Here is a 10,625-nt window from a genome sequence, read left to right on the forward strand (position 1 = left end):
TATACTAACTTGCATCGGGCTTGCCTGCGCCCCGGCGTGCGCCCATCTGTGCGCCGCTGACACGCGTCACCCATCCATGCCTCCCCCTCTCGTGGCCCTTTTTAGCCGCAGAAAAAAAAACCCGAAATACCCATCGACTAGTACACCGCTGCCCCGTCGTATTCCTCACCTCTTTCACTTCCCGTAGAAAAAATGCTACTGTAGTACTACTGCCTTCTTTCCCCTCGAGAACTCAGACATGGAACAAGCATGGAGGACGGAGAGGATGAAGCCGTCGGATGTCCTCCCCCTGCAGCTGCGCCCCTTTCCCTCTCACCGGATGGCAATTCCCCCCGTCGGTGGCCTCATCCTTGTCTCGCCGGACGCGCAGCGGATCACCAGCTCGAGCGCTCCGTCCCGGACATGGAGGAGCTGGATCCTGGGAGCTGAGCTCCGCGACGCGCCTGACCAGCTCGAGCGCTCCAGCCCGGGACCGGGAGGAGGTGGATCCTGGGTGGCGCAGCTGCCTCAATTAGCTCGAGCGTGGCAACCCGTACCCGTACATGGAGGCGGTGGATCCCGGGTGGCGCAGCCGCTGCCTTGAGCGTGCTGCAGGTCAGCCGGAGGCGGCAGACCTGGATGCTGGAAGCTCCTCCGGCTCGCGATGGAGTGCTCCGGCCGTTCGTTTGTCCGTTCGGAAGGATATTCAGCTCTACCTCCACGGCAGACACGACACATCCACACAGGTATACTCTCTTGTTGCTTTGTTGCTCTCGTGAGCTCTGATTTATTTCTTTTTTATAGAGGTAATCTGATTACTATCCCACGGGAGACAAGCACCAACTATGCTTATGTGCATAGAGATAATCTGATTACTATCACATTCAATCCATGGTGAATAACAAGTTAAAAGTAGTGTCAACTATGCATTTGATTAAATCGACTTCAATGCATAGGGATAATTGATCGATTTCTGTTTCAATCCATGGCCAATAACAAGAAAATTAGTGTCAACCATGACATTGATTAAATCGACTTCAGTACACGAGACAAAAGTTTGTACACAACAAATTGAGTATCTTATGGAGCGAATGTGAGAAATCTTGTCTGGTGTGAGCAGTCATTTTTCGTTCGATCTGCCGTAAGCACGTAGGGTGATGACGGGGTAGGAAAGGTGGACCAAGATGGCAGAAGGACGGCAGTCACGCCATAGCTACAAATCGTTCATAGCAAATTTATTAACTTGGCTCCGGTTCATGGAAGAAGACTTGATTCTGCTCTGTCATCATAGTAGAGGTAGAGGTTCCAATGCTCTGTTGCTGCAGAGCTGAGTTGTGCAGTTGGAATTCAGTGCATATGTGATTTTCTGGATGGCCCTATGTGCAGAAATGTAGCAAAGTTCAATGATGCAGAAGTTTCAAAATGATAAAAAAAAGTTGACAATGTAGAATGCTTATACCATTAGTGTATTGTATTGTTGGTATCCTGCCAGCATTCTTGGGTTCTGTGGCATCGAGATTGTATTTCCAAGTGACGATTGAATTGAAGGATTTAGCAATGGGTTGTACTGCAAGTACGGTGCAACCATTTGATTTGTCATAAACTCCAAATGACCCTATAAAAATGATAGATACATGTCAGTAAAAGTAAATTTTCTATGTGAAACAAGCAAGATCATTTTATACTCTCGATATGCTTTCAGGTTGTACTCGTAAAGAATCACTGGCCTTCTTTTTCTGCGTTGTTTTTGCTATCTCAAAGCCACCAGTTGGTTGCAGTGACATTGAGACTGTATTACCAAGTGATGGCTGCACTGAAGCATTTAGGAATGGGTTGTACTGTAGTTGCGGCACACCCATTTGATGTGCCATAGTTTCGAAATGACCCTATAAAAAGTGATTGATGAATGTTAGCAAAATTTATTTCTATGTGAAACAAGTGTGACAGTTTTATACCGTTGATGTGCTTGTAAGTTGTGCCTGTAGAGAATTGTTTGTCTTCTTTTTTGTTTTTCCTTTCACCAAGCCACAAGTGGGTTGTGGTGACATCAACATTGTGTTACCAAGTGATTGCTGCATTGAAGCATTTAGGAATGGGTTGTACTGCAATTGCGGTGCACCCATTTGATTTGTCAGAAGCTCCAAACGACCCTATAAAAAGTGATAGATAAATGTGAGTAAAATTAAATTTTCTATGTGAAACAAGTGGGACAGTTTCAGACCATTGATGTGCTTTCATGTTGAACTTGTAAAGGATCATTTTTCTTCTTTTTCTTCTTTGTTATTGCTTTCTCCAATCCACCAATGGGTCTTGCTGATCCTCGTGCAGTCTTCTCCTTCTCCTTAATACCTCTCGGCTTGGCAAGCCCCTCGTTGTGTTTTGAAACTCTACTAGAGTCGATAAGTGGACCTGCAACTATAAAGTGAAATGCAAGTCTTATACAAAATTGTATGCAATTAGTAGTACAATATATACCTTGTGAAACAGACGAGTTGCCCAAATCTGGATCAGGAGGGTCAGGATCAGTTCTTATTTTCAAGTGTTTCTCCACAGCTTGTGCTAGCTGCTCTGCGCATTTAGCAACCATATCATATGTTTCGTCGGATTCAGAGGCACGAGCAGCTATTTTCACAAACATTCTGCACAACTCCTTGTAGTAGTTTGACATTTTTGCTTTTCGATCCTCATGCAGATTGCGATTGCTTGTTATCTCTAGAACTTTGGCATCTATTGTCCACCTTTTCAATATATATTGTTCAGGGATATGCTTGATATTATTGATATCAAGTACCTTTAAGCAATGACGGCACAAAATTCCAGCGAATTCAAACTTCTTACAACTACAATTCACCTTTTGTTCATTTGGAGCAAATCTAACAACATGCTCACGTTTTGTGTCATGAAATTTTACCATATAAACCTTCTGCTCTGTATCACTGTCATCACAAAGGAATGTGTCATAGTTCAGGGTCAGAAGCACTTCCTCCTGAAATATCTTGAATATTGCTGGAGTATATGTAGTTACAGCTTGCCTTAATATATAGCTTGATTCTGCCTTCATCTTGGGAGTAGTTTGTGATGCCTTGAAGTCACACTTCACTTCTTCAAATCTTTTATCTGCAACAAGCCGTTCGAAATGCTCGAAAAAAGTAAGCATGTCATACTTAATACTGATGTAACGCTTCAGTTCATTGTTCATGCTTTCACTTCTTTGGGTAGTGCTCATGTGGGCAGAGAATGTATTTCTACCATACACTAGTGCCCACTGTTCCCTTTTCTCGAACAACCTTTGAAGCCATGTATTCTCACGTAGTCCATGCTTATCAAGCATATCATTCCATGCACTTATAAATTCTTCTTCTTCCTCTATGTCATAGATACAATGCTGGAAATCACTATTGAACTTCTTATATTCTGGAACAACTCCACCAAGGTGCTTGCAAGCATTTTGATTCATGTGCCACACACAAAGTCTATGGTGAGAGTGAGGTAGGACTTCACTGATTGCCTTGGCCATTGCTGCATCTTCATCAGTTAGAATTGTCTGTGGATGTTTCCCTGACATAACTTTTAGAAAAGTTCTAAAAAGCCAACCAAAACTTTCAGCAGTTTCATCATAGAGAAGTGCAGCACCAAACACAATAGTTTTCTTGTGATTATTCACCCCAACAATCAAACCAAATGGACGCCCATCATTTAGTTTCCTATATGTGGTGTCAAAGCTTATGACATCACCGAAAGTTGCATAGTCTGAGACCATTTTGGAGTCAGCCCAAAAAATATTAGTTATCAAATCGTCCTCATCTACTTGAATTGAATAAAAAAACTTGACATCTTCTGCTACCTTCTTCTCTATGTATTCTAACACTCCCCCTGTATCACCTTTCGCTGCTTGTAATGTTCTTTTCGAGTACAACCGATTTTTCATGTCTTGCGGGATTAAACCAAGGTTCTCCTGTCCACATGCTTCTTTGGCCATAAGATCAATAGTTGCTTTATTTGAAATGCCTACAGACTTTGCGACCTCTACAGCCGCTATCTGTGCATCGGTAACTTTTCTGTGAGATCTCAAGTATTGGGCCATGGTTCCAGTAGCAAGAATGTGGTTATGTGTCTCCTCAAATTCATACACCTGATAAAATCCATTCCTAAGACTTATTTTCATATGTGCATTACATCCACATCGTGATTCAGGCCTACTATAACTGAATGTATCTTCTCTCTTATCTTCAGCTCGAGTTCCTAGTAGTTGAAAATATTGTCTTAGTGCATCTAAAAATTATTATACTCCAAACAAATTACAAGTGGTCAATACCTTGACGAGAACAGAAAAATGTCCTCTGTTGTATTGTATTAGAGTTCTTTACTTTATGCTTACTGCCTCTCCGGACGCTAAAACCCATAACTTCAGCATACTTGTTATAAAAGGAATAAGCCTCCTCATCAGATAAAAAATTCATTCCAATCTTTGGTACTCTTTCATTAATACGATCTTTCGCATTGGTAGCTGCGGTTTCTTGCACATCCTGTATCAATTAATATACATTTTTAGTTAATACACAGATGTATAACAACCATGTTTATTTGCATTGCAAGATGGAGACTAGAAAGATGAAAGGAGGATATGAAGAATACAAGTGAGAATCTCACTTTTGGTGTTTCTGATCCATTATCATCATGGTTCCCATGACCACTCCCTGGAGAAGCCATCAGGGAGGACAAGAAGATCCTTCTTCAATCTCTAGGTCGCTCCAGACTCGAGACGTTGCATCTGCTTGACGCCACTGATTGATGAATGATAAGAGTCTGCTAGTTGTTTCAGCAGTCTCTGTTAATCTTTGTATTTTCTGATTGATTCCAATGCAGCAGCGTGAGATTTGGAGACAAGGATGCAGTCCTCTGTATCCCTGATTATTGGCGGGATTAAGAGATTTGATTTGACGGGATTAAGAGATCTGATTGGGTGGGATTATTTCCCTCCATTTTTGTATTCAGTTTTGGTGATCTGCAAGTATTACGGGTCCAAGTGAAAGAGGTGAGGAATACGACGGGGCAGCGGTGTACTAGTCGATGGGTATTTCGGGGTTTTTTTTCTGCGGCTAAAAAGGGCCACGGGAGGGGGAGGCATGGATGGGTGACGCGTGTCAGCGGCGCACAGATGGGCGCACGCCGGGCGCAGGCAAGCCCCGTCCCATGGTCGGTACAACCGCGTAACGTATATATCCTTTGGTTCCGATTAGAGTATCTTTGCTTGGTATGACTATCGTCAGCATCGGCCTAAAAGAACACTTGATTCACATGCATGCAATTTTATACAACTTCCTGCAAAAAAAGTTGTATTACTCCTTTGTCATTTCGGACTCTTTGTTCCATTGTGCATGTTGGAATTTATGTATATATGCGCGTTGTGTGCACCTTCGTTTGCAGAGAGTGGGATTAAACTCTTTTAAGGTTGTGTATCTTCTTGATATGAGGTGAGATTTACAACAACAAAGAAAAAACTTTCATGATCAAATAGAGTTCTATTTTTGTCATAATAAAAAAGCAGAGTAGAAAGCAAAAGGGACAGTTGCAAGTACAGACAATTGCATGGCACATTAAGTAGGGTGTTTAGGTCCTATGCGATAATGAGATCATGCCAAGACATAATATTATGTCGTAAGTTTGTGTAGCGTCGACCTGCGGGCTGCAACAAAAATAAGGATGTATAGTGCTACGCCGGCGTACCAACCATGCGTGCATTTCACTCTCCGGCCACTGAAACAAACCAAGTATAGTGGCGATCCCTGCTCTATAAATAGAGCGCATGCTCGAGTCCTCTCTCAACACAACAGCAACAAGAACACAAGGTCACGAGCTGCTCCCTAGATACTGCACTTCAGCCAGCCGCATCTCAAGCTCAAGGAGAGTTGCAATGACGACAATGCAAGCCCCAGCGGCATCTTCCAAGATCGTGCTCGTGATGCTCATGCTCGGCCTGGGCTTGGCGGGGGCCGCCGCCGACAGCAGCCGGAGGAGGCTCGTCTCCAGCAGCTCCGACGAGCCGTGCAAGCAGATGACGCTCTACCTCCACAACATCCTCTACAACGGCGTCAACAACACCGCCAACGCGACCGCGGCGCCGGTCACCAAGCCGACGGACCTGAGCACGTCGCACTGGAGCAACGGCACCTTCTTCGGCATGCTGGTGGTGTTCGACGACCTGGTCACGGAGGGGACGGCGCTGCCCGTCGGGGACGAGGAGCCGGCGGCGCGCGCGCAGGGTTTCTACTTCTACGACAAGAAGGAGTCGTACAACGCGTGGTTCACCTTCTCCCTCGTGTTCGACTCCAAGGCGTGCAAGGGCACCCTCAACCTCATGGGCGCCGACCTCATAGACGACGAGACGCGCGACCTCTCCGTCGTCGGCGGCACCGGCGACTTCTTCATGGCGCGTGGCATCGCCACCATCCGCACCGACGCCACCGAGGGCTACTTCTACTTCCGCCTCAAGATGGACATCAAGCTCTACGAGTGCCACGTCTGATCTGATAAGTTTTTTTTTGCGGGAAAAACTTTCAATCTATTCATCTTCAATCATGGTAGTACAACGAACACTAAAAATAATAAAAATTACATCCAGATCCGTAGACCACCTAGCGACGACAACAAGCACTGAAGCGAGCCGAAGGCGTGCCGCTGTCATCGCCCCTCCATCGCTGGAGCCGGGCAAACCTTGTTGTAGTAGACAGTCGGGAAGTCGTCGTGTTAAGGCCCCGTAGAACCAACGGACCAGAATAGCAACCGCCGCGGATGAAGTGTGTAGATCAAAAGGATCCAATCTGAAAACACACGAACGAAGACGAACGACGAACAGATCCGAGCAAATCCACCAAAGGCAGATCCGCCGGAGACACAACTCCACACGCCCACCAACGATGCAAGACGCATCACCGGAACGGGGGCTAGGCGGGGAGACCTTTATTCCATCTTCAGGGAGCCGCCACCGTCTCGTCTTTCTGAGCAGGATACAAACCCTAACAAAGCTCGAAAAAAATATATCTAAAAACGGAGCCCTCCCACCGGCAAGGGCCGAGATCCACTCCGCCTCCATGGTCATAGGGCCACCGTAGACGGGATGGACCGGCACTGGCGCCGGCGCCGGTGGGAGGCAGAAAGCTAGGGTTTTTGGAGGCGGCGGCCTTAGCCACGGGTTGAGGCCGTCTTCTGATCTGATAAGTTGTAAGATGGTTTATAAATCAGATGCACGCGTGTGCCGATAAGGATCAAGGAGTGATATTGGTGGGGTTGTTTTTCTTTGTGTGATGAGTTGGATGCATGCGCATGTAGATTTTGTGTCATTCGTGTATGTTTCACGCCCACAAGAGTTTTAATCGTGTGATGTTTTATTCTGTTTATTTTTAAAATCTATTTGTACATTTACATGGTCGATACTTTTCTTTTGACAATTTGTTTCGCCCCACAAGAGTTCTAATCGTATGGCTCACTAGATGCGCCACGAAGATGCCAATGCTCGCAAGTGGGCCGCTCCAGCCCGAGATCCCAACAGATTGGACCATGGTGGTTTTCGCCGGGAGCGGTGAGGGAGAAGAGCATTGTGCCACCCATAGCCCCCCCATGGGCCGTGGTGCACGTTGGCCGAATGATCTGGCGAGCCTTGCAACACCCACCGCTGCATTTGATCTGCACACGGGGGTTGCCAGATCTGCGCACCTCATTCACCATGCCACCGCATCTGATCCGCACCTAGGGTGTGTTTAGATTGTGGCTAAAGTGCACCCTACCAAAATTTTGCTCATGGCCCAAAGATCGGTATTTGTTTGGATGGTTGCTAATGTTTTGGCATGCCAATAAACTCTAGCCAACTCTATTTCATTTTTTTTGTCAATGTTGGCCAAATCATGGGCAACCAAAACCTCAACTAAAATTTTGGCTAGCCAATGCTTTGGTGGGGCAATCTTGGGCACAAACTAAACACACCCCTAGATCCATGGTGGCCAGCCAAGGCAACATCTCGGCCTACCCCACTACCAATCAACACTCATTGGCCCATGGCCACCCGTTATAGCTGATTCTCACAACTGACTATCCAGCGAGAACCAATTAGTGATATGACTCTCTGAATGTTATGTTGTAACGGGCCAAAGGTCGACTAGTCAGTTATGAGTAGTTCGCCCACTCCTAGAGACCATCACTTATCGGTCCCTGAGGTCATCTATTAGTGATGATATGTCGCAACAAATGGACAACTAAGCAACCAACCAGTAGTGGCCACCGCACGGGCCATTATAACCCCCTCCCCACCGTTCCACCTTCCTAAGCCCCCTTTCCCTTGCAAACCCTAACCCTCCTACCGTCAATCGCCTCTAGTGTACATCTTTCCCGCCACCGGCCTTCACTCTCTCTCTCTCTCTCACCCACCCCCTCCCTAACCCTCCCTCTCCACCCATCATCGTGTGTCGCCTCTTCACTGGTCCGACAATGTGGTGCCCTCCTCGGCGTTGTGGCACCATCCCCGATGCCTCTACACCTGATCTGATGTTGTGTCACCCCCTTCCTGATGTCGCAACTCTAACCCTCCCACAACCATAGGCGCAATGTGTGTCGTGGCGTCATCATCGCCTATGTCATGTCGTGATGTTTTCCGCCCGACTCTATACTATTGGGCCTCCCGTGCCACCATGCGTGGTAGTAAATTAGGTAGACATGATGTGGTTGTGGTGTTGTGGTGGTGGTGTCGTGGTGCCTCTGTCCTGCTATCGGGTCTCCCGCGCCATCCTCCACGGTCGTTGACACGACATAGATTGTGGTAGTGATCATGATCATGAGCTTCTTTCCTTTGTATGAATGCATGAATCGTTGCTACATGGTGCATTTTTCTATGGATGTTGCGATTACAATTTTGCTCTTCATCTTATACAATTTTGCTAGGCATCTTATGCTCCGTGGTGGATAGAGCTTTGTAATATTGTGTTATGAATGTTTCAGTTGGAATTGTGGTATGGATCATATAGTTTATTGTTATGAATGTTAGTGAATGGATATATATCTTTATATTATTTTACTATGAATGCTGCATTTAGAATTGTCATACTATGGAGGTCCCCCGCGTCGCCCTCCGCTCGGGCGACTCGGGTGGCTCCCCAACCCTAGCCGCCGCTGGGGTCTAGCCCATCTTCCTCCCTTCCTCCCACCGCCGCCGGAGGACGCCGGCGGCTTGCACCCGGAGGCCGGCGGTGGTGGCGGGGGCTCTTCCTCCCTCCCACGTCTCAGGGGTGGCGGGGCCCCAACATGTGTGGAGGTGCGGCCGATCTAGAAGCGACGGCGTTGGGTTCGACGGCGGCGGCGGTCGGCCCTGCCCCGGGCCACGGGCGGCTGCTGTGGCGGCTGGCCTGGATCGGGCGGCGACGCGATGCGGTCTTCGGCGGCATGTCATCTGGCTTTAGATCGGCGGCGGCGTCGAGAGCCTAGTGGACTGCTTGGCGGCACCCATGGAAGATCTGTTCTGGCCGGTGTAGCCAGTGGTGATGGTCATCTTCTTCGTCGGCGGTGGCCGGCCAGAAGCCTAGTGATCGGATCGCGAGATCCATCATCTAGTCCCGGCTGCGAGTTGGGGAGACATGGTTGCCGGTGAAAACCGAGCCGACGGCAGGCGATGACGGCGTTCTACACCATTACCTTGATGAAGGCATCGTCGTGTAACTATTGTCGACCCACTCGTGCTGCTTCGGGGGAAACCCTAAGATCTGGTGTTCCAGATCGGACGATGGCGGCACTATGGTGTCGTTTCTCTTTTGGGAGTATCGTTTGTGGAGCAGCGCTGGAAGTCAGAGGCAGGAGGTGGAGCGGCTTCGTCTTGCACGGAGCTTCGGTGGAGATGTCAAGTCATGCCTGACCGCCAGGTGCTACGCTTTATCATGCCTGGTCGGCAGGTGCTACGCACGACAGATCTTCCAAGGCTTCAAGCTGTGTCGGCTGGTGGTACTTGGCAGCATGGCGTTGAGGTGTATCAGTGGCGACCACGACGTGCTCAGCTGTTTGCGCGCAGGGAGGAGGTGCCGTTGGGCGCCATGGTGGCGTCGACGATAGCTAGACCCAGTGGCGTAGCCAGGATTTTATGTCAGGGTGGTCCAATTGGCACAAAAAAACTAACACCACAAATTTATCAAACCAACATATGCACACAGAATATATCCAAAGCACATATTAATAAGGTCTATCAAAGCATATTAAAATTCATGTTCAAGCCTTACATTCGCTTAAAATATAACACACCTTATTTGTCGGATCCATATAAAAAAGGATGCAATGTCTCCTGTCCTCTCCATTTTTGCATCAGTTGTACAAATTTTTTTTAATACATTAACTCAGTTGGAACAAAGCCCTAATGATTCAATCAGTTCAATTGACAAATTATCAATTGCAAAAAACTTTAAAGCTTGCACTCTCAACAAATCGTTCAAATCTTCATAGCACAAGGAAATTGTGCTTTGAATTTGACAAGAACAAAAATCTTACTCTGAATTGAAGTAGAAAAGAAAACAACTAGTGCGCACTGCACAGGGCTGTACCTATGTGTGCGTGCGCACTTCCTTCGTCGGCTGCCGGGATCCTTCGCCGGCCGCCTGTCCGTCGCCGTCAGCCTG

The 10,625-nt window shown here is 47.3% G+C and overlaps 2 protein-coding genes across 2 annotated transcripts; one reads left to right on the forward strand and one right to left on the reverse strand.

Moving 5' to 3' along the window:
- Positions 1 to 1,432: 1,432 nt before the first annotated feature.
- On the reverse strand, positions 1,433 to 4,439 carry LOC147984131 (protein FAR1-RELATED SEQUENCE 5-like). Its single transcript, XM_087540980.1, has 6 exons — positions 4,295 to 4,439; positions 2,455 to 4,221; positions 2,201 to 2,388; positions 2,042 to 2,129; positions 1,689 to 1,792; positions 1,433 to 1,594 (listed from the first exon to the last, which is right to left on the reverse strand). The coding sequence occupies exons 1-6, from the start codon at positions 4,437 to 4,439 to the stop codon at positions 1,433 to 1,435; spliced, it is 2,454 nt and encodes an 817-aa protein (XP_087397106.1).
- Positions 4,440 to 5,822: 1,383 nt separating this feature from the next.
- LOC125541174 (dirigent protein 5) lies at positions 5,823 to 8,165 on the forward strand. Its single transcript, XM_048704639.2, has one exon. It carries the CDS (start codon positions 5,894 to 5,896, stop codon positions 6,503 to 6,505), a length of 612 nt encoding a protein of 203 aa, XP_048560596.1. The 5' UTR covers positions 5,823 to 5,893; the 3' UTR covers positions 6,506 to 8,165.
- Positions 8,166 to 10,625: the final 2,460 nt, after the last annotated feature.

This window comes from Triticum urartu, chromosome 2A (genome assembly GCF_056163025.1).
Source record: "Triticum urartu cultivar PI428250 chromosome 2A, HENAU_Tu73, whole genome shotgun sequence".
Taxonomy (NCBI): Eukaryota; Viridiplantae; Streptophyta; class Magnoliopsida; order Poales; family Poaceae; genus Triticum; species Triticum urartu.